A 27555-nucleotide genomic window follows, 5' to 3' on the forward strand; every position below is an offset into this window, starting at 1 on the left:
TAGACAATGGATAGATGGATCGTCCCTTAGCCGAGCTTGTTTGCTTGTTAGCTTTGCTTTTCCATTCCTTTTGAGAGGACCATTGGCTCAATTACCCTGGGTTTAAGTACATCTCTTTCCTGGATAGAGTCATGGTAATTAGCTATTGCTGTCATTACCTCTGTATACCATTTGTTTTTCTTTTCAATGTAAAGTACTTTCAGCACAGTGCTTCTAGTTTTGGCTGTGTCTCTAATTTCCACCTTTAATGTTGTATATCATTTATGTTTTTCTCTACAGCAGCGGGAATTCTTGGCTCTGTGCTTCAGCCGTCTCTCCTGGTACAAACTATTTAATAATATATTCCCACCATTATATTTCTGCTTTCTCTTCATTTCTATTTCACACAGAAATCACTTTTGCCTCATTGTGTCTATATAATACATATAATAACTAACAGTGTAGTGTGAAATGACTTGGGATCTTCTGCATTTGCAAAACTTTAATTTACCATTAAAGTTTTCAGTGTTTACAATCTGCCCGTTTGTTTTGTCAAGTACATTAACGTTGTATTTGTTGTAAACTGCCACCATATAAATGAAATGACCTGAATCACTAAACATAGTGGACCAACAGACAGACAATCTGATTTATAGAGTTATTCATCGGCATCCAATTCTCAACAAAAGTCAACTTGAAGAACTTTCAAGAAAAGACTCAAATCTCTGCCCACTTAAATATAATTTAAATATATTCTCATAAAACGGTTCACTGCAATTCAAGCTATAGTTTTTTAGATGAAACCACAATCTCCAATGTTGGCTTCAAATGTTGACTTGATGATAACAGGGCAGACTTTAAGAACAGAACAGGCCAGTCTGAAACAGAGGGCCAGCACCCTAGCTGGAAGGTAAATTGACTAAACATACAGATGAAAGGCTCCATTGCCTGTGACAATCCAAGATGCCTCTGGCAAAGATGATGCAATTTAGCACCACTCCAGTTTAATCTTGTTTTCAATTCTCGGGCAGAATCCTTGTAATGAGACTTTGTGCGTCCCAAGCTTTGAGAGCAGAATACCGCTCCCTGCAGATGTGCTGTCAGTTAAGAGCCTCCCACGTGATTTGCACTTTTAAATATTGCTTCACTTTTTCTGGAGGCGAAACGAGTTCTTGTCATTAAACACGAGCGCCCTCACGTTAAGTGCATGCAGTTTGCCTTTTCAATGTGTCTGTGAGTCGAACTTTTAAATAACGGTCCAACACATTGAAGCTCTTTCAGAGTCAATGCATTGAATCTTAGCTGTATTTTAAATGTATTTACTTCCAAATATATGAAAATGCTTTCAGTAAGCGATCAAAGTATTGATTCTTGGACTTCACCCAAAAAGCATCGATTTTAATATTTTGTCTTGCCATTGCAACACTTATTACTTATCTCAGGTTTAGGCTAAATAAATGCTTCAGTATCACACTTAAGTAATTTCTAAAAAAATAACACTAGTTTGACATTTGACATTTAGGATGTAAATGGTCTGACATTTTTTGTTGTTTTTTTATGTTACAAGAGTTATAAGTTAATGATCATACTACAGCTTAGTCAATTCTAATGCTTGATTCTGAACTGAAGTTACATTTCATGTGTTTTCCAGGCACATAGAGCCATTTTATAGCACAATCAAGAAACTATGTTGCCTTCAGTCGTGATAAAAATGCTGTAGATAAAAAATTGCCTTTTTATAATTTTAGCACTTTAAATTTGGGCCTCTGTCTCTTTAAGAAACTCTTGTTCTTTCTGAACGTCCGCCTTCAGGAAGTCATCACAACATGGCTCCTCTATTAACCCTTTAACAACATTTTTACCAGCGTTGCGTTGGTAAAAACGCAACGCTGACATAATGAGCTCAACAGATGTGCAGCTCCACCAGGTGTTTGCTAATTGCTGCTGGCTAGTCTGTAGGAGCTGAGTGGGGGAGTCACATTCCAGGTATGTTTTGATGAGGGAATAACATTATTACTTGATGTAAAGCTTAGGAAAGTACATTTTATATAATACTGTCCCTTTAACAAGTAACCAATATATTTCTGTATGCTTGTATGCACAACCAAATAAACTTTCCCTATTTAAATGCCGCACTGCAGACACACCGGGTCAGAGAAATAATCCGATCACCACAACTTAATTAAAGCTTTTTCTAAAAACACTTTATCCCAAATGCTGTTTATTTGTTAAGTATGACTAACTAACCGATGTGAATGTAAAACCATCTATTTGGAGACTTTTGCCTTGGTTTCCGTACTGAAACATGTTCTCCTAATTGTGCACTGAGAAAATAACTAAGCAGAGTGGCTCACTCTTTCCAGTATTTTCAATCCCCACCTGCACATTTTGACCATCTTTTAGTAGTTTTCCTTTTTTTTTGATGGGGACTAAAGGGATGATGTGAATCTTAACACCATGAATAACTACCCACAGCAGGCCTGAAAGCAGTGAAAGTAGATCTGTTTCTCTGACATTATTTTGTTACTGTCACACAAACGCCGGCATCTCTAATTTGGTGTATTCTGATGCGTTATATTTGGTTTTGAGGTCAATCTTTCTAAACATAACCCATTCATGCTAAAGTCTCCTGAAAGCTATGTTAACGTTACATCAGCGGTTGCACTGATGTTCCATCTGACTATTGATGACATATCAGCTTCTTGAATGAATATTACAGAGCTTTAACCGCTGCCGTTTTGTAGCGTCAAATTGAAAGCTAACGGGTTGCACGACACAAACCAACTTTTGAGGTACGCGAATAATAGAATACAATAAAACAAAACAATGCAGAATGTAACTTAAATAAATTTTGACAAACAGAAAAACCATGAAGGTGTCTCTACTGTTCAGCCTCCATTTTCTGTCCATTTGTTATAGGTTTGTTTTGGATGATGTGTCACCCTCGGGTCAGCTCTGTCCGTTTCCAAGGAAATGTGCTGCTGCTTAACTGTATTACTCTGTCACAACTATCTGTGCACTGAACAGGCCCGAGGGGCTAAGAGGTGATTGTTTGAGCATACGGGTGTATACTCGTGTGTAGGGGTGTGCGTGCGCGCGCGTGTGTGCGCAAGAAGAAAGGAAATCAGTGCAAACAGACTAGCAGATTTCCTCGGGTCAAATGTGCTGTACTGGTTAAGTGGACATTAATGATGCAATAGCCACACACCCACACAAACGCAGGCACATCGTACCTCTCAGGTTCATCTGCCGTGCCCCTGCGGTGAAACCAAGAGCTCTTGAATTATTGATGGCGCTCTTCCGTAAAGCACTAAACTTACATGAGCTGCAGGCTAACGTTATACCTAGCAGCCAAACAAAACATTTAGCCAAACTGTGATAATCTCCAACCAGCAAGGCTACCACTACCCACCAACCTCTAGGTACGTAACAGCAGAAGTGGTATTGTAGATAAGCAAATCAGCAGATCAACCGATGTTGGTTTGAACCCAATTAAACTGATGGGTTTGGTTCATCAGCTCAAAGACAGGATGCCTGTTGTCCCAGCAGCTATGGCTGTGAGGAAAAATGCATTTCTGCCTCGTCAAGCCAGAGTTAGCTTCTGCTGAAGAGACCTGCGACCGCTCGACACACTCCGTTTCTTATACTAGAGGGAGTTATAAAACACAAAAATGAGTCATAAGATGCACATAGCCGAGATACAGCAGATTCAGAAGATATTATCTGGCTGAAGGAGTTATTGGTTTTCTGCTCTGCTTTAAGCCTGGTAATATTTGTGTGGCTGCCTTTGGCAAAGGCGACTCAGCTGCAACTGGGCAAAAACCCCCAAAAAACAACAAAACAAAACATAAAAACAACAATCAGACAGTTTAGTAGTGAAAGGGTTGTACTTTTAAAAGGGGACAGATTTGATTTGTAGCAGTTGTGAAAGAAAATGGACTAAAACAGAATTGAGTTTGTCTGAAAATGGGCATTAGGGCAGACAAGTTATTGAACAAAGTCCCCCGAAAACAATGAACCTGGTTTCTTAGTGGGTCACGGAGCTCCTTGCTCAAGCTACCTTATGCTTCTGGAGACTCCATGCAATCTGTGGGGCGCTCTATTTAGAGAGTCTGGGTTGACGATCCCGACTGACACACTGACATATCTCCAGTTACAGAGGCCAGGCTCCGAGTGCCCAGAACCTGGCACCAGGAATATAAATGGAGTTTCACACGTAAAGAGCTGACAAGCAAACGACTGATAGCATATAGCTATCTATCCTAACCCATCTTAACTTATTGTCGTGGCTGTAAAAAATTTTCTTTGTACTAGTCACCCATTGAAACTTTTCAGAATTTATGAGAAGTGTCATTAATACTTAAAGACGGCAGCATCCCTTTTGGTGAAAATGATATAATTATAGAGTAAAACTGGTTTTCAGATCAGTAAATGTGTACATTTTGTTAGTTAGGCATTCCAATGCAATTGTGTTTTATTAAGTAATAAGGAGAACTGGTTTGCAAGATGCACATCTATGCACAACTTAGAGTACAGGACCACTGGGGTTATAACTCCTTTTTTCCCTAAGGAGCTTTTTTCTAAAAATCTGTTGACGTCACATGAAGTCACAAGATGGACTGCGGTTCGGGATCGGACAAGTTATTGAACAATGTCCCCCGAAAACCATGAACCTGGTTTCACTGGGATGAAGAGCAGTCAAGGTCTGAATTCAGCTTCCTTCACTAAATGTCAAAATGTCCAGTGGGCATTTGACAATGCCTCCAATCTGCTCACCAGGAAGGGAGCGCATGAGTGACCGGAAGTGTAAAAGCACATTTATATTAATAGCAAAGCCTCTCCACTTTTATACAGGATGCCAAAGAAGTGGAAAGAAGGCACAAAATGTTCAGATCAAAAATGTCTTCAGGGTCTATAGTGGCACTGACCACAAAAGGCATCAACAGAATAGGGTTTAAGTTTGGCTTTTCTGGTTTTTGTAAAGTGGCTCGATGAGATATTTCAGCACCGCTTGTTACAGGTGGTGCCTTCCATGACGGGACAGGAACACTGACACTGAATGAACCTTATTAGCCACCTGCAGCTCTTCTGATTGCGCCGTGACTTTTGTTAGTCTTACCCTAGAACTCTTTCTTCGGAAAGGCGTGAACAATGAAAAAGGCTTCTCTCCTGAGAGAGCCCAAAATGACAATCTACCCCAATTTCCATTTCCACAAATTTGTTTGTGATTAAATTATCCTCAAACCTTCTAGACACTTTGCAGCTCTAATTGCGAGGGAAATAATGCCAATTAGTTAAGTAAGATTCATCTTTCCTTCGTACCTCAACAGACTGCGACATTTTTATACGAGGATGAACGAGAGTGGCTGGTAAAGAGCAACAGAGGGCTGAATGTTAGAAATGCATTCTGGCACCATTTCATATGTGCTGAAGTCTAATGACATAAACAGCAGCAAAAAAAAAAATAGGAGGGAACAGCTGGTACTCGGGTACTTACGTCTGTGTCGGGCCCCTTATCTGCCCCCGGGCAGGAGAACGTGACCAATTCATGGCACCTCTTGTGGACCACAAAACAGCAAACTGCAGGGCAAGAAAATAAGATGAAGTCAGGAAAGAGATTCACAGCAGCAAACATTGGAGAAAGACATGACAAAAAGATGTAAAAGGCCCTAACTTCTAGTGTTTTATGAATGATACATTAAGATACACCAAAGCGTTTTGCAAAACAGAGTAAGAGACCTAAAAAATGGTCACTTTGCATCTTTTTCAAATGACCAGTCATCCCTCCACATTTGCTCATCTTGTCAAAATGTCCAGTGGGCTTTTGACAATGCCTCCAATCTGCTCAAATATTAAAGTCCTAGCCCCACTTAAAAAACAGGTATGAACACTACAGACGAAAAGTGTTGAGAGCTGAATGTTTTAAGGTCACTACAGCGAAGGTACAATCTTCCATACTGACCAATCTAGAAGTAGGAACATCCAAAAGATCTAGAAGTAGAACAAAGACATGTATGGAAATGTATGCTATCTCAAGAAAACTTTAGAAACAAAAGTTTTCTTTTTATAAAGATACCAGAGAGGTGATGCTAACAGAGGAGTGAGACCAGCGTTTTTTCTGGCTACCAGGAAAGAGTGTGATGGAAAAACTCTGGAGCAGCTGTAGAGCTGACAAAGCAGACCGACTGATGCCAAAAGCAGGACACTTACAATCTGCAGCTTCAGGGTTTTCCCCAGAAAACTTGCTAAAAATAATTGTATTTATAAATAAAAATAAATAAAAATAGGTATATTTTTATTTATTTGAGGTGAAGCCAAGTTATTTGACATGTGTCTCCATCTTGACTGAAACGTTCACAGGTATAAACATAAATTTGGGGATTTTTTAAAAAAATGATTAAATTGCGACACTTCTGGCTTTCCATACACGCCGAGGTCCAAATTGTTAAAACTTTAGTCTTCTGCTTGTGTGATGTTTAAATTTGAGCTCCAAATGTCACGTGTCATTCTGTTAGCAGTTGAGGCTCAACAGCGGTGTCTTAATTTCATTCGCAGCCGCTCACCTCCGCCCACAAATCCCGTGTGGAGCGGTGAGAAGACGTCTGGTGGGAATGCTCACTCGGAAAACAGTAGAGAACAATTAAAGTTTACAAGCTTCCCAAAGTTACCCGTTAGCCCTGTTCCACTGGCAAAGACACACAACATACAGTACAGACCAAAAGTTTGGACACACCTTCTAATTCAATGGGTTTTCTTTATTTTCATGACTATTTATAAGGCAAGAAATTCCACTTATTAACCTGACAGGGCACAGCTATGAAGTGAAAACCATTTCAGGTGACGACCTCTTGAAGCTCATCAAGAAAATGCAGAGTGTGTGCAAAGCAGTAATCACAGCAAAAGGTTGCTACTTTGAAGAAACTAGAATATAAGGGCTATTTTCAGTTGTTTTACACTTTTTTGTTTAGTGCATATTTCCACATGTTATTCACAGTTTTGATGCCTTCAGTGTGAATCTACAATGTCAATAGTCATAAAAATAAAGGAAACTCATTGAATTAAAAGGTGTGTCCAAACTTTTGGTCTGTACTGTATGTCTGACCGGAACTGCTGTGTCTGTTGGCGCCATTAGAGCCGAGGACACAAATGAGAGAGGTCCATCTGCTGGATTGTACCTGCACCTTACGGCGCATCAGGTGTCTGATTTTCAACAAGTAGTCCTTAGGTGACTCCAGGAATACCGTTTCTTTATATCAAAGTAATGGAGTGGCTGCCTGACCCAGAGCAGAGGAACAGACTGAAGCTGAATATTGTCCTCTCTCTGCCTGTGGCGCACCAAATATTTTATACTTTGCTGGAGCGCCTTAAACTCAAAGTCAGAAGTTGTGTCTGCTGCCAAACCACTTTACGTTTGGGGTGGTGGGTAATTTGACGGTTGTGGGGCCCAGTTCTTGCCACCAAAACCATCATGATTGACTTGATTTGCGTGTCGTCTGCATAGCGGTGAAATGAACTGATGCATTTACAGAAGCAGGCCCAAGAGAATCATGTACAATGTCAATAAAACTGACCCAAAGACAAAACCTTGTGGTACTCCAATGGCAACAGGGGGTTCTTGGGAAAAAGAGTTTTCCTACTTAACAGAGAAGGACCAACTAAACAAATGTGGAGTGATCACTGAATACCCAACAACATCCAGTGGGACGTAACAAAACCAAAACGCCACACTTACTGCAACGTACCCCGAAAGCTGACTGGAATTTGTCTTTAATATCGTCGCCCTTCTCCACCGTCCAACATTTCTAAGTACACACAGACAGGCACAGTTGGCTATCATGCATCTACTGAATGCACATCCGGGGCCTCACACTCGAATCCTTGTGCCTACACGCTGTCAGAGCACACAGAATGGTTCTGTATGTCTAAGTGCTAGGTCGCCGAGTACACCACAGCACACAGCCAATGGAAGCAGCTGAGTCAATGTGGAGGAAGGCGCCTGTTACCGAACTGCCTCACACCAAGACGAGACAGGGAGCAGAGGGCTGAGTGGGGATCATAAACAGAGAGAGAGAGAATAATAAAAACTATTTTTCCCATCTGAGAGAAAATGTGTCTAATTAACTGTTAGTTCTGCTTAAGGACCTTTTTGAAAGAGAGCTCTGTTTTGTTTTTTTTTCTTTGACAAGCTAATGTTCTCAAGGCCAGAGCTCACCTCATGAGATAAAAGCGTCGAGCTCTGCTGTTTTCAATGGTCTTCGTTTCTAGTCTCTACAAACGTCTTTTAGTGATTTCATTTACGTCAGCGACGTGATGCACCGGCCTTGGTTGGTCGCTTCATTTCATTCCCTCTAAAAATATCAAGATTGGTTCAGAGATAAGTTCAGAAATTTAACTCCGCTCGGCTTCAACATCGAACACTTCTGGGCTTTCGCTGATTTATCTGAACTGTTCTTTTTCCAGGGTGGAGAGATTATGCAACTTGCAAGATGTATAAAAGCAAGAGATTGGTCTATAAATTACGTAAAAAACATTGTTGATGTTTTCTACTGCACACAAGGGTCATTAAATTGCAAATAAGCTCAAATACACACAAACACTGATGCTAAAGACTTCACAATATTGTTTAAATTGACAACAGCCACAACTATCAGTAGTCATAAATAGGCCTGTCACGATAACACATTTTGCTGGACACTATATTGTCCCAGAAGTTATTGTGATAAACGATAATGTTGTTGTTTTGAGACCTTCTTAAAGCAACATAATTGTAATGGCATAACAATACAAGAACACATCCTCAAAGGTGAATAAACTTTAAATTCTAATGAACATTTAACGCTGGAACTGGAAGACATTTTAATATCCAAAATAACAAAAAAACAAGCAAGGTCGCTTAAGTTGCCTACGTTTCTTGAGGTCACTTCTAAACAACTCTAATTTCTAAGATCTGCATTTAAACTCTATTTATTCGGAAATGTCACTTCTTTGCCAAGGTTTGTGTCTTCATACAAAATGAAAATTGATAGCATGTGTAGGCATAACTCTTGACCTAGAAAGTCTCATACAGGCAATAACCTTAAAAATAAAAATAAAAAACACTGAAACACAACCATCACTGTTTTCATTAGAGATATAGATCATCATGCACTGAGTAAGGAGCAAACTGCATAAAAAGACCTGTAATCGAAACAACTTCAAGCTCAAATGAAATTTGCTGCTGCTGCCCAAATGGGCAGGCAAAATGTCCGAAACGTTTACAGTCAAATGAGACAAACTATTTCATTACTGCTGTGGTGCTGGTGTCATAGTCACCAGTCCATCATAGGGTGCTGCATAAATCTATATTGTAGAAAAAAAAAGAGAAAGCATACAAATGTGCTGTAATTTGGTATCAAAGTTAAATCTATCTGCGGTCTGTCCTGTGACAAATCTGCATCCACTATTATTAAAAATATGCCAGATAAATCTGATGTTGCTGGCAGATTATTAATCATAACTCCAACCTCATGAAATCACCATTTCTTTTCAGTGTGATAATCTCCACTGCGTTCGGACCACATATTACATTTTTCTCATGAATAATTCACAACAACATGCTTTGTTTGGCACTTAACAGCAACATCCCGATATCACACAGCGGCTTTGATCTATGTTTTTTAATATACGTTATCTGTTGGATGTGACGTGGTTAAAAAAAACAAAATGAAACGCATTCCAAGCGTTTTACATAGTCATTGTCACGCCTCATCGCACGGTGTGCTGTCATTGTAGATGTTTGAAATGTGGGCGGCAAAGATCCTGTCAATATTTACCCTGTTCTTTGAATTTCAGTAGCCACCAATTCCCTTGGAAAGAAGCTTTACACCCCACACTTCACATTAACAGGCATGTCTGGTCAAATATTAACTAATGGATTTGAGCAGGCAGGGATGGGAAATTAAAAATAACGTCCTTTTCAGCAATCCTTAATTCATTTTGAAGCAAAATAAGGCAAAAATGTGCCGCTTTGATTTTCCTTTGCCATGTGAAAAATTCCAGGAAAAATGTTTCACCTTTTTTTATCTGTATCGTCGTAAAGCACACCATAAATTGCCTCATATGAGGAATGCCACAAAAGCGGAAGGTCAAGGGTTACTCCTGCAGCAGAGGATGACTTCATCGCTTCAACCACTTCAGCTCCAATGAAACTATGGCTCATAATGTAAGTGGCTTCAGTGTTTCTGTCTAGCTTTTCACAAGAAATGACTATGGTCTAATTATTTTTAAAAGGGGGGGGGAATAAAACAAAGGAGAATTGAAATGAGTAGCAACAAGAATGCTGCTTGGGCCAGAAACACCACAAATGGACCCAGACCAGTGGAAATCCATATTAAGACTTAATGAGTCCTTCATTGGAGGCAGAGACGGTGAGCAGATGGTATCTTCACGTGTGATTCTCACTTTGGAGCACAAAGATAAAAGTGTGATAGTGATGAGGGAAAAGCAGAACATTCCGCTTTTCCAACAAACATTTTTAAATAAGTTAAGGTTTCATAGTTTTCAATAAGGCAAAAATAGATTTTTTGGAAAGTAGTTAGAGCCGGTTAAGAATATCCGGAGGTGCTGCTGGTTATAAGCCGCCTCATGAGACCTGTCAACCACAATAAACTGCCCTATTATCACAATAAAACATTAAAACTAATCGCTAGGCAAATATGGGAACTCCCTCAAGACCAACTCAGGTGACAACATCACTGAACGTGTTTTAGTGAGCCATTCAGTGAACAACACAACCATATAACTACTGAAATAATCCACTAATTACTGACTGCTCACAGTAACTACAGCAGAGTCTAGATTTACGGCCTGAAACCGACCCAAACCGAAATTAGGTGCTTTAATCTACGTACAGTTTAAGGAATTGACAACATAACATATTGAGAAAAGAAAGAAAGCAAGGGGCAGACGTTCTTTAGACTGTAACAATATCAGCAGACTGCACAATAAATATGCCCTGCTCCACTCCTATCAATCACACATCCCAGATGAATTGCACTCGACTCACCCTGCGGTTACAACAAGCAACAAGATGGAGCTGGAACACGTTAAACACAAGCTAACTCAAATTATGGTCCAATCAGTGAAAGCTTAATTAAAATAATATATTGTCAGGTTTACGTCAGGTTCGGGCTTAGAGTTGATGCTAATTGGTCGTTTGAATGCGTACTGGCTTGGGTTGGGTCGGGTTGGATTTGTTTTTAGGTAGCAGGCAGGCAGGATAACTAACAGTGCTTGGACAACTGGAACGAAACTTTAAAAAATACCAAAATAAAACAGAGAAATTTCCAAATCAGTTCGAGAACTGCTTTAGAGAGCCAGGAGTTAGGCTGGAAACCTATTTGTATTGACATATACTTTAATAATGGCAAATCAATACAACCCCCCCAACACAGACATTTCGCATCACCACCAACCCCGACCCGTTGGACTCGCTTTGCCTCAGAGGAGCAATCAGTCAGTCCAATCCACAGCCAGCATGAAACCAGGAAACCATAACTCACACCACCGCCAGCCAATAAGTGAGACAGGCAATACATTTCAGGAGCAGAGAACTTCCATAACTCATCCCGAACTGGAGGCCGATGGGACGCGGCAGACCCACTTCTCTGATTTAAAGACAAAAAAAGGCCTTAGATTGTTAATATCAGAGCTGCAGGTAGCAATCTTCTTACTTACGAGTCTCCGTCTGACACATGAGTAAGATTTGATGCCCATCTTCTGTTTATTCAAATCGACTCTTGGTGCTTAAATTCTACCAACATTTATTAGTATCCATTAGAAAACATTTGCAAGGTCAATAGCAGAATCAATTTTAGAAACTATGAAGACTCAACATGAGAAAGCAAAGACTAAAGTCTTTTTTTAATTTTGAGGGGATTTCTCCCTTCACAAATTTTTCAATACCAAAACTTTTATTTCCAAAGGAGGTTAAAATGTAAACGCAGTTGCAAGCAAAGTGCTGCCCAGTTCCTGTTAGCACAATACTTCATCTAGTAAAGTAAGTCTTAACATTTATTATAGGTTATGGACATGAAGGCTAGAGCTTCAAGCTCAACACCCTGTTGTATTTGGTTAGCCATAGAAGCTAATGATGCTAAAGTTTGAAAATCTGAGATCCTTTTCAGATCCTCGCCCTAACCATTTGTTTCTTTCTCTGTGTTATTTTCTTCTGTTGGGGATGCCTTCAACCTCTGCAAGTTTGTTACTGTGTTTTATCATGAAATATTCACTTAGATATGATCTTGTCCTGCCTCTGTTTGGGTCCTATTCAGAGACAAAACTTGACATTAGTATATTCTCAAGTTTCACAAGTTTTGGGTTTGTTTTTTACGAAATTCTTGCCCTAGAGAAAAATTTCTCTAAAATTTTCATGAGTTGCCTCATTTCATGAACCACATCTATTAGGACAGCTAAAGGAAATTGTGAATGGTCCCCATTTGGTCAGGACTTTTGATTACTTTAGCCTTCATTGTGTTGGTATCCCAGTCAAATGATTTGCTGTTTTTCATCTTGGTCACGATTTTCTTGCAATTCCTGACGCGCTTCTTAAGTTAAATACTGACGCTAATCAAATTCCACAGCTGGTTTTAGGAGCGCGAGACTTTGCTGCCTCCACACAACGTCGGGACCTGCTTGCTTTGAAAGAAAGGAGGTCAGCTGAGGGAAAAAGAGAAAAGAAAAGAAAAAAACAAAGATTAACGAGGCTGAAACTCAGTGTCTTCTGGGGTTCTCGTTAGTGGCCAGCTGTTTGTGATTGGTTTTCCCAGTGGCCTCGCTCTGCGGGGCGACACGAGTTTCACACACGCACCGCTCAGCGCCACCAACGCCTCCATCAGGAAGCAACAACACAGTAATGTAGCTAATTTTACCTGAATTATGCTGAGATTATTATGAAAATTGATTGCTACTTAATTTCTAAATTGGGAAAATGAAAAAAATAAAAATAAGTAAACACAAATAGCCAAGTTTCACTTTTTAAAGTGCGACTAATATGAGAGACACTTTAAAAAAAATGACATGTTGAGATCTTCAGAGGCATTTTTTTTTTATTTTTAAAAAATATTAATATTATAAGGTATGACAAAAGTAGCAGCAATACATCTGGAGCATATGAGCCGTGAAAAATGTCATAATTTAGACATTTTTTGTATCTGTAAGAAATCAGATGTCAGAAATGCAACATTAACAAAAATGGCATCCTAGTGCTGCTCCAATCATTACCTATTACAATCATTTTATCTCATATAAGATGAAATAAAGGAAGTTCACTTTACAATCCACTTGAGAAAATTAATTTCTTCCAGTTCAAGAGTTCAAATCTCCTTTTTTTCCTTCTTCTTCTGCTCAAGCACACAGACAGGAAATTACAAGAAAGTAATCATCTAAATTGTTTGCTTATACATAAGGAAATGTGATTTAAAGTAGCTGCACCTTTCTATTCTAAACCAGTGTGAACTCAGTCGGCTTAAAACTGAGTTCACACTGGTTCAGGTTTTAAAACTGCACCTATTGAAAGGTGATTCCAGCAGATTATCGTCGGTAAATATTCACAGAAACAAATCAGACGGAAATATCTAAAACACGACTGATTTGTTCCAGTTCCAGATCTTGAGACTGATTACCGTCACGGCTACCGTTCACTTCCACTTAGTTATTTACGTCACTGGTGTCGCGGCTCGGGAGGAAACCAGGGGTGAACTGGCTCCGACGCAAACATTTTGCAACTCCGCAGCTCAAACGCAGCTAGAATGATTCAGGATGTCGAAATACATCAAAAGCTGCTCATCTCCCCTGCAAAAACACAAAACCTTACCAAGTATTTTTTTTTTGTCCAGTTTATAGTGAAAACATCTTAGAACGCGTGAAATGAGACGAAACTAACTTGCAAGTAACTTTTTCAGCAAGATATAGGAGTTTGTTTTAAGTCAATGATTCCCTGATATTGATGAAAAAGTGCTGGTACCATTGGCAGATTATTTAACTTATAACAAGACATTTTTTCCCATGTTACAAGTGAAAAAAATCCGTCAATAGAACAAGTATTTTTGTCAATATTAGGGAATTATTGACTTAAAGTAAGCGTTTATATCTTTCTGAAAATGTACTTATAAGTTAGTACACTTGAAATGAGACAAATATAAGACATTTTCATTATAAACTTGACAAAATATACTTGGTAGGATTTTTTTGTTTTCAATTAAAACCCGTCTCTTACAATATGCTGGGTAAATGCACTGAACCTGCTGCTCAGCGTCCCAGCAGCTGATCCAGTTCAGCAGGTCGAGGTTTAAGTAGGAGGGCGTGGTCCTTCCCGTCCCTCAGCAGTCTGTCTTAAATTCACGGCGGGTTTTCACCGCCGTGAATTTCACCGTTTTATCTCCATTAGGTGGAGGTAGAACCCAGTACCCATGCATTTTGAAAGGCTGGTTTAGACCTGCACCATCTGTGGTATTTTTTATAACACCGTAAAAAATCCGTTCGATAATCCATACCAGAGCGATACAATCCATCTATGGTTTTTCCCTGAAATTGCAAGCGGTATGTAAAGGAATCTCAGACAATAAGACGTATCTCCCAATGAAGCAAGAAAATAAAGAAATATACACATCCTGAAGTTAACATGTGTGCATATGCAGTCTATACAGTGCATTTATGTAGCCCTAATTCACAAAAAATATTTTAAAACGCATACAAAGCATAAACTTCCATATTTTCAGATGCATATATTTTTATTTTATCCCAGTTATAATACCATATGTTCAAATTCAGCATATGAATTTGGTAAAGTTATCAAGTAGAGTGAAAAGAGTTATTAGCCAGGTTTTCATCAATGTTTTTTTATGCGCATTTGAAGTGTACTAAAAAAGGTTGATTGAAACAAAAATGATTTAAAAAAAAAACACAAAAAAAAACGTCCTCACTTTTGCAAAAATGTTTTTATGCTGGTTTCAGGTGGTTTTTGAGTGAATTTTTCAGAATGCCAGCTTACTTGTCAAAATAGAAAAGAGCAGCTGTCATGAAAAGTGGGGTGTGGTGGAGAGGCAGACGCCGTAGACCAGGGGTGTCAAACTCCAGTCCTCAAGGGCCACTGTCCTGCAACTTTTAGATGTGCCTCTGCTGCACCACACCTGAATAGAATAATTATGTCATTAAGGCTCTGGAGAACTTATCTACACAAGGAGGAGGTGATTAAGCCACTTCATTCCAGTGTTTTGTACCTGTGGCACATCTAAAAACTGCAGGACAGCGGCCCTCGAGGACTGGAGTCTGACACCTGTGCCGTAGACCCAGGTAAGTGGATGAAACGAAGATTTAATGAAGAATTTCCAGAAAAAACACAGTCCAATACAATCCAAAATGCCGGGCAGCACGGCCGAGCGGACACCAGGGCCCGACGCCGGTAGCAACCGGTTGAACGGAGGAAGAGACGGACTGGGCACACAGACGACAGAGACAAGACGCCAACTCAGACAAGGACCCGACGAGGAACAAGGGACACAGGTGGGGTTAAATACACAGGGAGCAATCAAGGAAACGAAACACACCAGGGAGCAATCAAAGGGTAAGACAGGACAACAGGGAGACTCAGAGACAGAAACTCGAAATAAACACACAGAAAAACACAGAACATAACAGCAGCACTATTATCAGCTTAACTCCGAATGAAACTGCTACACTTTAGCTTTTTTAAAAACGCATTTATTTATTTTTAAAAAACAGAAGCAACCGGATATTAGTTCCGATTTTCAGTAACGGAAGCAGCGTTATGAATGCAGCCTGGATGACAGCCAATGACCGTCACACTGAGGGAAAAGGGGGGAAAAAAAGAAGCTATTTTGGTTCATATTTTTGTGTGAAAGAAAAAGTTTTCACACTTTTATAATTGCTGAAAGCCTTGTGGAACCGGAAGAGTATTAAGACCAACTGTAAAAAAAAGATCAAGTTAAAAAAAAAAGCCTTTGAGACAATTAAAATCTTGGTCTAAATATGAAAAAAATTACACATACGGATACTGAACAAATGTTTTTGCTTCAGGAAAACCTTCACATGTTTAGACCTCATATCTACATCCAGTGTTATAATGGATCAGAAATTACTCAATTACTAATATTATGAAATTCGCCATTGCTAATGTGAGCTATGATTCTAATGGAATTGCTTAATTTGTGCAGAAAAAGGAGGTAACTATGCCACCGATTACTTCACTCAGCTCCCATTTTGTTGGCTATTGAATTAAGTGACTCTTACTGAGGGGCTCACAGATGGGCTTTCATACACTGGGATTTGTAGTCTTTTCATAAAACTGGTTTTGCCTGCTAAACTGCTCACAGCGTGCAGGCGCGTGTGTGTTGGTGTGTGGGGGTGAGTGAGAGGGAGGGAGATTGCTTGTGAAAATCACTCTGAGGATTTTTTTTTTTTTTTTTTTTACTTCTCCAGATGCTGCTGCTCTCTGCTAACTGGCCCTTGATAAATGCTTGACTGAGTCCTTTCAGGTAAAGAAAGTCTTTTCACACATGACCGATTTGTTTTGAAGCGCCATGGGGCTTTGGGGATTTAAAGCGGTTCATTCAATTGCTGCTAATGGCTGCGGAAAGAGGGAAATCAGCGGAAAATAAAGATGATTCTGAACGGCGCAAATGAGTACAGCAGCCGCGGAGCACCGAGTGTCTAGTTGCAAGCGTTTAATGGAAGTGGCCGTGGCTCTCATTTCCTCCTGAACGCTGCTACGACTCAGAGTAAACTTTGACAAAGTTCAGGACGCACTCGAGAGTACAGATGAGCCAGTGGTTCCAAAATAGCCCAGTCGTTTATACACACGCAGGAGGGACGTGAAAGAGTGCAAACAGAATTATTCTCCCCTCGCTGGCGGAGCAGAGGCGGCGAATCAATTTTGTGCACACAAAATTGTGGGTTCGCGTAGCTCGTTCTGATGAGAATTGAGCCGGCATAAAAAAAAAAAAGTTAGTGTCTTTCGTTGCTCTGGGTGAGTTAAAAAGCTGGAAGCTATGAACTCTGGGAACTTTCGGTGAAGTGAGAATTTAACAAGCGGTCCCGTATGGGCCTGAGAGGGAGAATGTAGGAGAAATGACTGAACTCTCTCACCCCGATTCTCAACAAGTATCCAGCATGTACAGCCACACAAACCAATCAGCACAGCGCCAAGAAAAAGTATTCAGGCTCTAGGCTTTTGTTGTACTCTCATCTTTTTTACAACCTCGAATTTCATTGGATTTTATTGAGATACGAGTCAAACAGAGTGATTAGTGGCATTTTTAAAAAAACAGCTCAGACTATGAGCTGTTTTTACACCTCATAGTCTGAGGTTAGATCGAATGCTTGGTCACGTCTTAGGTTGTTTTCACACCTGGTAGACTCGGTTTGATTGGGGGGCCAAAATTTGCAACATTCGTTACATTGTCAGCTGGTGCACCGCACTGGGTCAAACAATCCAAACCATTTGATAAACCCGTTCCCCCACGCGCCTGTAGAGGCGCTGCACCAAGAACCGCTGAAGAAAACGGCACAAAAGAACCTCAGGAGAAGACATGATTGCAACTTCCTTCTCAAAGTGAAAAAAAAATGGATTGGCATCAGATTTTAGTGGTTGTAGAATTTTTCTTGTCTTTGGTAAAAGACCATAAGTAATTTCTCCTGCTAGCAGTAAACTCAGACAAAAAAAAAAAAAAGTTATATGTTCAACATCATTTTAACACTGTTTTAAGATGCAACTTTATCTTTTCGTTGCGTCCTTACTCGCCCAATTCAAGAATGAAACACAATCACTACATATCTCGAAGTGATGCTGCTGCTTTTCAATGAGCTCCCATTAAAATGTCATTTAGAAATATCGTCGCAAAGCCAAACACAACTGCACAGAAACGCAACAGCAGTTTATTAAAACAACCACCCCCACAGCCATCAGTCCCCTCTGTATGAAAATAGAGAGGCAAAAGTCCATTTCAGGACTTTTTTTAATTTTATTTTTGTAAGAAATTCCTTTTTTGAAACCTTGTAAACTTTTAAAACAAAGAACAACCATAGATAAACGATTCTTTGTTCGTCTGCCCCAATGCAGATGAAAGAACGTGTTGCTCTTTTCCCACCAGAGGAGGACCGTAAAACAACTCTGTAGCTTTTCCCCCTCAGCAGGCTTTCAGGGCCGGGCCCGGCCTCCTGCTCCAAGCCCAGAGAGCAGACACGGCTGGCTTTAGTTTGGATTTTTTTTTTCTCCCCAGACAACACGACACCAAGCATGCAGATTTTGGTTTAGCACTCAAGCTGCGGCGCATTTAAAAACAGTTAGAGGCGATTGCATTCTTTGGTTTTAAAAGGTCTTCCACTAAACATGCCAGTGATGGAGGTTCACGCTCTGTAAACACGAGCAAAGGTGGAAAATACAGCTCAACACAAGCCGCGTGAAGTCATTGCCAAGAGTTGACTGTAAACATCGGGGACATTAAAATGCCACATTATTATATTTATTGTGAAAGCGGTATCCGTTTCACAAAGGACTTTCCGGTCGCTCTGAGCAATCAGTCTCATTTGGAGAACTAAGTCTAAGCTATAACGCTCATGAAAGGCCGTAGATTTAAACCATTTCGTCCTATTGGATTTTTACTCGAGTCTCTTATTTTGAAGAAAGAAAAAAGGAAATAATGTTTAAGTGAACTTGTCATGTTCGTTGTCAACACTTATTGTTTTTAGAGGAAGTCTCAGGTGAGGTGGGCATTTATCGTATCGTTTATCATTTATCGTGATAAATTTCTTAACGTGATGAGAATGATATTTAAAAAACTGACCAAAACTATTGTAGGGATCGATAGTTTTACTATTTTCTCCACTCTTTGTTCAATGAGAGCATATGTAAATATTAGTAAATTTAGAAATATGATTACATGTAATCACTGTGGTTATTAATATCAGAATTGCTCTACTTATGGGGCCAAAACTGATATTTTTACAATCAACAAACATCGGTCGATACCGATGTTGATGCCAATCTAAAAAAATATAAAATAAAAAAAGACATCCCTTCACAGCGACAAAGTAGCTCACACTAGCTCCCATTGGAACTAGCACTAAAATTATTATTATTATTATTATTATTTACCTGTTATTGAACCTAAAGACAATTTAAAACAAGTACTCCATTAATTGTGTGGTACTTACAATCTCAAGTTATTTACAAAAAAGACAAAACACAGAAATCATTTAAGTTACACACAAATGTAATTACTGATTAATTGGATGTGCTTTGGGTGTATTGGCTCAGTGAACTCTCCAGCAACCTTGACCTGACTGAGATTTGAAGTCACTGATAAGGGAGAGTCTTAATTGGATTTTAGAAAGGCGGGGCTAATCCACCGCAGAGCCTGTAATCTCTCAGCAGGACGAGGGAAACACACCCCACAGAGGCAAGAACCGGTGCATCTGTTCAGCGCAAAATGCTCATGAGCAAAACATACGATCATGAAATATTTATAAGTAGTTCCCATATAAACATGCAGTGACAAATAGCCAGATTTATATGGGAGTACGCAACAGAATGTGACAAAGATATTTATGCCTACAACTGGCATTAAAGCCCTCTGAATTTATGAAAAAGCTTTGACAGTATTTCGCCAACATGTCTGAGATTAAGCTTGTTGAAGAAATACCAAATAGAAGATTTGACTAAAACAACACTTCACAATGAAAGCAATCAAATGAAGTCAAATAAAGACTAAAGTTTTCCTCTTTTCCCTTGTCTCGATTATGAAGCGATCAGTTTTTATCCCCCATCAGTAATTTAGACATCTCCGTCTTTGGGTATGAAAACTGTGAGGCAGATATTAACAGTGTTAGGAGAATTGATGTGAAATTTCTCGGCAGGCAGAAATCGCGCCGCCTCTGGTTTTGATGAGGTTGTTTCATTCAGGCTTTTATTATGTTTGGGAGCGTATGTGTGTAATATTTCTGATCCAACATATTAAAGTAAGTCTCTGCAGCTCTTATGCAATATTATCAAATTACACCCATTGGATATTCATTCATTGGATGCAATATTCATTGGATATTTAGACTGTGATCCTGTATTAATATTTTACTAAGCTGCAGGTCTTTATTTTTTTAAACCCTCTCTGGTGCGGCGATGGTTCGGAAAACACGGGTAATGACGCTAAAATTCATTTTCAATACCCGTATAAACGTACTTTTGTTCCCACGTGTCCCGTTGCCCGTTTTCGGTACAGAATTATCCTCGTTTACGGTATAATATCCACCTATTATGTTGGCGTGTGCTGCAGCGGGAGCTGTATAAATAACAGCACGTTTTTGTGCGTCTCCATCTGATTAGTCAGCTTCTGCCTGCTTTTGTGCAATTATAGCTCAAGAGCTGTTCAGCCAACTACCGGCCTCCTTTTGGATCGACAACAAGCCCAGCAGGAGAGAGGGGAAGGCCAAAAGAGATTAAAAAAAAAATGAATTTGATAAACAGAACAGACAGTTGCAACCAATTTCAGTTTTAGTGCCAGCAAACAAACGTTGATGTAGGTGTTCTAATATATTTAATCCTGCTTTCAGTGCCTTTGAACCCGGAACTGCAAACTGTAACTGAGCAGGACACGCGATGATGGATCTGCAGACAAAACACTCACAGCTTCCCGATGACATGTGACAGGAAGAGGTTCAAAGGAAAAAAAAGCTGAGTGAGCTTTTGCACCGACAATATCTGTTCGATTCACGGAGCTGTGAGTGACGCAGGAAATGCAGTTTTGCTTGCGGATGATGTGAAAATAAATTCTACTTTCCTCAACAGTGCCCCGACCAATAAAGCACGACCGCTGCAAGGCGGGTAATTAATAAATGGTGGAAACTTGAGCAGGGGAGCCAAAAATGAACTGCTTTCTATTTTTGCCGTCAGATCCGCGCTTCGTCCGCAGAGACTCCTCCTCAGATTAACTCTGGATTCAGCCAAAGGGCGTCGATCTCTGCGTTTCGCAGCGCTACTCCGGAACATAAATTAAACAACTACGACGGAGCGGGACGACGAATGGAAAACGGGGGTGACAACCTTTCAGTGAGAAATAGTTTTAGTGGCCGCAGACTGGAATCTAACTGCTTCCCCTTACCTTAAAAGCCCTGAAAACAATTCATTTCTTTAAGCAAAGGCTAGCACATGAAGTAGGTCATGGGGCAAACTAGATCAAATTATAATCATTGTAATTATATGTATTCTCTTTTTCACAGCTGCAATTGTTACCTTACTTGTTAAAAACAGGTTTATATACCATGAACAGTCGTTATTCACCAGGGTATCCACAGGAAAGCTGACAGGATCTTTACTCATAAACTGAGCTGACAGGATAAACAACGGAGGGAAACCAGAAAGGTGGAGGTGCTTCTTCAGGTGCGATTGGGAATGTTTGTCCTGAGGGCACTGAAAGTACACAGTTCAATGCAACGTCTAACAAAGGCAGATCGACTAAATTAATGTTGCAATTACATATGGGGCTAATATATTTCAGCCCTAATTTAAAACGGTGCCAAGCAATTCATCTACTGCTTTTGTAAAGGTCCATGTAATGCATCAGAGGAGATTTTTAAAACTTCACATATAAGGTCTAAAGTAAAGAACTACTGTGGCTTAAAGAACTTGGGCAAAGAATTAGCTAGCTATGCTTCTGGCACTCCAAACCAACTTATGGTTTGCAGTGGATCAAAGTCGTTAAAATCATTGACTGCACCGATATTTAAAAAAAACAAAAAACTATAATAATAAGTTAGCATATTTTCAGCAGGCAACGATGAAAAACCTTTGTATTCTATATAAACAAAATGAACCTCTGCGAGGAAAAAAAGGCTGAAAAGCAATTTTTAAAAGCCGGTAGGAAGCTGAAATACAGTGCAATGATAACCTTGAATTTTTGTTATTCCATTCAGACTTAACACCCAAGAGTAAAAATGTGTCAAAATATGACGACAAATGTGAAAAGAAAAAAACCATGTATTTTTCTGAACCGTGCCGGCGTGCAGGGACGCTAAAAGCTGCATGCACAGCTGCTAGCCAGAAGTCAAAAAAAAGCAGAGAAGCACATTTGTGCACTCTTGCACTCAGGACGTCGAGAGACGTAAAGGAAGCATAAGGGAAAGTTAACCCACAAAGAAAATCATTAGAGGAAGTGAAAGCTACACTGTATGAGAAGAAATAGAAATTTCTGTCTATTGGGACAGAAATTTAAATCATTCCTAGCCAGACGTGAGAAAGAGCAATCGGTATAAAGGTTTGATGTTTCCTCAGGTTGGGTACGAACTAGAGCCTGGGTGGGAAGGATAAAACTCGCTCTGATACCACAAGCGCCGCCTTGTGCTGCAGCTCACAACCCTCCACTTCACAGAGTGTTTCCCCTGCTCCTTCAGCTCCCACGGCTGTGGTCAACTGGCCAGAGAAACTGCTTATTGTGGTTCTTCCAGCCTTCAGTCAGACAGGACATTACACTCCTCAGCCGTGCAGCGAGTGGGTCTGTGTGGGTGGGTGTGTGAAAATACGAGGGGAGGTGCGCACCACGGAGCTGGAGACGCTCCAAGTTGTCCCTACAGGACTGTTGCCACTTATGTAACAACTCCTCTATTTTTTTTCCCTTTTCTTACTCTCTTCCTTCCTTCTTTTTTTTTTCTTTTCTTACTTCCACGTTTTGTGCCGGTCCGGCGGCAGATTTTTCTCTAGCACGCCATCATGCTTGTTAACGCCGAACAAACAAAGGCTTCGTACTTAACTGTCGCAGCAGCAGCGCGACGAATGCCAAAGCAGGGAAAAAAAAAAAAAGGCTCTGACAGTTACTCTGTGGTTTTGAGAAATAGCATTAGCCCAGAGAGGCAAAAGGGAGCAGAGCTATGAGGAGGCTTGCCTCGCAAGGCATGCTGCTGAAATCAACCACATCCTTTGTCAACAAGGCAAACAGAAAGTAGGCTTACCGATGCAAATAGGGAGGTCAAATGACTGTGGCGCCTACAGTGCACACAGCCAAGGACTAATGTTTGCTTTGCACAATCGATGTCTTTGAGTGACACGTTGGAGTTATTGTTTCCTCCGCCACAATCTGTCTTTTATTAGGAGGAAGAATAGTAAACAGTAGCTGATAACGCCCCACAGATGTTCCCCTCGATAAAATTGAAACGGACTAGACAATCTTTTAAAAAGGGGCAGTGTTACGTGTTTTCCTGGCTATATTGTGCCATTTTATAGCACAATCAAGTCGCTAAGTTAACCTAAGTTGATTAAAAAATGCTACATATATCAAATATGACTTAAAAGAAATTTGACTATGTAGTTTAACGCCTTGAAATCGGGCCTCTGTCGCTTTAAAAACTCCTCCTCTTTCTGAAACTCCGCCTTCAGGAAGTCATCGCTATATCGCTCCTCCATTAACCCTTTAACAAGGTTTTGAAATGTTGAAATGAGACTTAGTTCGTATAATGAGCTCAGCAGATGAGCAGTTCCTCCAGGTGTTTGCTAATTGCTGCTGGCTAGTCTGAAGGAGCTGAGAGGGGAAGTGGAGGAGGGCTGCTCTGTGAGGCAGAAACTTGAAAACTGCAGCTCAGAGGAGGCGGGGCTTCGTCCACCCAGGCGTTTTGCGCAGTCGATGGAAACACGCCTAATTTGAATTTTCTTTTCTTTTCTTTTCTTTGTGACATTTTAAGACTTCACTCGAAATTACCATGTACAATCGGCGGTCAAGAGCTACCGTGCCGCGCTCTGGGTGTCAGAGCATGTTCACGCTGAGAGCAGTGTGCAAGATGCTAAAGGAATCTTGCACACTGATTCTTTTAAAATCCTGCAATGTCATCACTGCATCTACAGCGGGCTATTGCTACTTTTGAGTCCAAGGTATATGACTGACTAAGGTCAGCGTTATTAGCCCCCAATGAAATCACAAAAAAATCGCTTAATATTTCCATGAAAAGTGAAAACAAAGAAACTGTTGGTACTGGTTCCAAAACAACCAAGACAAAATTCCCAAAACATTTCATTGATGCGCTGAATTATACGCTGAAAAATGAGTCTGGAATATGAGACTAAAATTGAATAATTCGGACACCAGAGACGAGAAGATGTTTGGTGCGCTCATCAAGTGATTTCTCTGCCACCAAAACTGAGGCCGCTAAAAGACAGTTAGTGTCCGTCCATATCAGCCGCCGACTTCCTGTCGCAGAAAATAATAACCAGTAATGGGAGAGCAGGAAGGAGGGTATTTGTGCAAAGGAAGCAGTGACTGATTGCATGTCAGGAAATGGGCGTGTTCCAGTTCATCTCCGTAACAGCCAGCTGCCAGACGCCACAATGCCTCGTTAAGTGATTGACATTAAAAGCAGATTAATCGAGACGTATCAGACCTCCGTTCACGTGCGACACAAAAACAGTAATTGACCGTGTTGTGAGTTCAGGTGGACGCCACACACACGCACACACAAAAGCGAATCAAAAGAATTACGCCTGCTCATCGGACGGCGAATTCGATGCTTCTGAAAGAGAGACGAGAATTGAGCGATTATGCAAATTAAAGATCAGGAGGGGAAAAGACTTTTGAAGGAGTGTGGAAACAATAGCGATTAAAATCAAGACGGCCCTGAGGTGTACAGCAACACAACCTTACAAATCACTTCAAAAACACACCAGAAAGACCAATTAATAGAACTGCTAATTGTATGTGCTGGAAACAGATTGCTACCAGAACCAAACATAGACTTACAGGAAGGATTATGTGATGGAAAGATGGAAAGACAGAACGATAAGTCAGTAAAAATATTTGTTCCTTTTAAGCCTCTTGAAACATGAAAGGAGAAACATTTCACTGCCACAATCATAGGAACTTTTTTGTTTGCAGGCTCTAAAAACGTGTTAAAGTCAGACTATCCGTCAGCAATTTAGGAGCAGAAACGTATGCGCATGCAAAGATGTGCTAAATAAAGTCGTAAAAATGAATTTGTGTCGCAATCATTGCTACAGCAAAGACTAAAGTGCAAATGCAATGCATGCGAGTGGGACTCCATCTCCTTTTTTCCCCCCAAACACCACACATCGAGAATTCCCTTGTCTATTCACTAGAAATCCCAGAAGGCAGCAGTCACAGCACAGCGCTATAAAATGGGACACATTAAAAAAGCAGAAGGTCAGCTAATCCTCATGTATAAAATACATGTAGCATGTTCTGATATGCCTTCAGCACTGATGTCGCATGCAACGCCCTGCTGCAGGATTTGTAAATTGCGACCTGTAAATGCCTTTGCAATTCTGCCTATTATTAAATGCCACCGGCACAAGGCAGAACACGTTAAAGGTGGCCTCCAATGTTTCCTTGAACAGGTTCGGATGGGTATATGGGGTATACAGAACCTTTTTTTTTGCACAAAATCACTTAGATGATGAGAATTTAGTTTGCTCAGTTCTATCTATTTTAAGCTCCTTTCAGAATCAGCTGTTTTAGGGTGTCTTGTCACTTGAAATCCAAATAGGATTTCAAGTGACACGCCCCCCCAACTCAACGTTTACACTCGCACGTGAAAATGGCTGCAAACAGATGTGCAATTTTACAGCCGTACATCTTTGAAAAGCAGAAGTGGAGCCTCCCACACAACCAACGAGAACGCAACAAGTAGTGTCTGGATGGAACGCAAACAACAAAATATTTCTGCTGTCCAGCAGCCATTGTACAGCGCATACAGCGGTAAAACCAGCTTGTCCAACATCCTGGAGCTCTGCTGGGGTTGCTAGGTAACAGAACAGTGCCCGTCAACTGTGACTGAACAAGTGGGAGGTTTTTGAAACATCTCGTTTTCCAGACACCAAAAAGACGTCAACTTATTGCCAAAAAGCGGCTGGGTGTTTTTTTTTTTTAAGTGCTTGGGCTGCTTTTAGAAGCAGTAGGAAACCAAATGCATGCAAGAAAAGCTTGAACATGTGAATTTTGCATAACATAAGGCTCTCCTTCAGACAGCACATCATACACATCACTATGTGTGTGACATGGACAATATTACAGTCATGCAGTTTGCACGGACACACACAAATTATTCAGAACATCTACGAGTGACTTGATTCATGCCAATTTGTTTCAGAAATGCTATGAATAACACACCCGTATTCATTTAACAACACAACCCTCTTCACTGCTGTTTGAGCCGCGTCAACCACCAGGCACGGGTTCACACCCACTTAGTTGTGCATTGTCGTCTAGCGATGTCGCACGCCGACTGAAAACACACCCCATCGCTATTTTTTTTTCCTTTCTTTTTTGAAGGTGTCACCCTTTAACCACCAGAGAGCCGACACAGAGGGAGGCGAGCCGCAGCAGCCAGTGTTAAATGGTGCGATGGAGGGAGGGAGGAAGGGCGGGAGGCAGAGGGGAGAAAGATGAGGGCGATGATGCTAAAATTAGCACCCTGTGAGAAAGTGACAGATGACCTCATGCTGGTTTTCAACTCGCCTTGACACAGAAATCTGGTCGTCTGGCAAAGTCCCCTATCCCTCTCTGTGCTCGTCTGGCCTTCTTCCTGCCCTCATTAAATATTTAGTTTTATTTTGCGGCTTCCAGAAGTCGCGATGGAAAACATTTTCCGATATATTCCCCACCTCTTCTGGACTGCAAAGTGGACAACTGCTTTGCTTCGAGGACTATCCACTGAAAAAAGAAAAAAAAAAGCGTTTGTCACGAAAAGACAGAGAAATAGAGGCTAATAACAGCGTTGAGGTTAGGCGACTCAACGCTTGCACATTCATTAAAGTTCCAAGTCTGTTTGGAGACTCACAGCCTATCTTTGCTTTTCGATTTTTTTTCCCCCCCAAGGATGACACAAGCCCTCCCTTTTCTGACAACGTAGAAAAGAGCCACATCCCTAAACAAACCTCCTGAATAAGACTCTGCATGCTGACCTTTTTCCTCTTTCCAGCGCTGCTCGCACACATAAACACACTGGTGGACAACGCATCATTATCTCCCTGACACTTCCCTGAACAAAGTTCATTTCACAGGGGAGAGAGAGAGAGAGGTGACAAATGTAGCAGGCAGTTTCTTAGGCCGTTCCAGTACCCCTTTCCTGTATCAAATGCCACACAGTCGCGTCCCTTGAGGCAAAATAAGCTCAATTACCGGGTTGTAGAAATCCGAGGGACACGCAGAGAAAGCAGACAGGCGGCGTCGGAACGGCCGCGCGAGCGGTTGCAAGGGAAACGACAGGGAGCCGTCGGTGTGTGACGGTGACGCCGGAGCTCGTTATCGGCAACGGCAGCACAGTTGAAGCATGTGTGGTCCGTGTTTACGTAAGGTGTGGGAGCGGGCGCGGGCGGCCTGACTGAGGCTGACGGAGTGTGTAAAGTAAATAGGAGTGAAAGGTGCCCTTCTTAATGGAGAAGACCTTTCATTAGGTCCTACCTAGGGTGGTGGATGCAGTGCATAGCTAAATATATTCACACCCATTCTCACACATTTCCACACTACAACTAAAACTTTGAAGCAGCAGGTAACTTTTATTTTAAAAAAATATGGATTTTTTTTTTTTTTT

General features: G+C 40.7%; 1 protein-coding gene across 2 annotated transcripts in view; it reads right to left on the bottom strand.

Annotated features, from left to right (window-relative positions):
• Positions 1 to 27555, bottom strand: part of prkcaa (protein kinase C, alpha, a) — a 166268-nt gene that overhangs the window by 110856 nt on the left and 27857 nt on the right. For both annotated transcript variants that reach the window (XM_032562074.1, XM_032562073.1), the window contains exon 3: positions 5477 to 5559. In XM_032562074.1, the coding sequence (XP_032417965.1) occupies positions 5477 to 5559 (83 nt within the window). The remainder of the gene's footprint in view (positions 1 to 5476; positions 5560 to 27555) is intronic.

This window comes from Xiphophorus hellerii, chromosome 5 (assembly GCF_003331165.1).
Source record: "Xiphophorus hellerii strain 12219 chromosome 5, Xiphophorus_hellerii-4.1, whole genome shotgun sequence".
In the NCBI taxonomy this organism is placed as follows: Eukaryota; Metazoa; Chordata; class Actinopteri; order Cyprinodontiformes; family Poeciliidae; genus Xiphophorus; species Xiphophorus hellerii.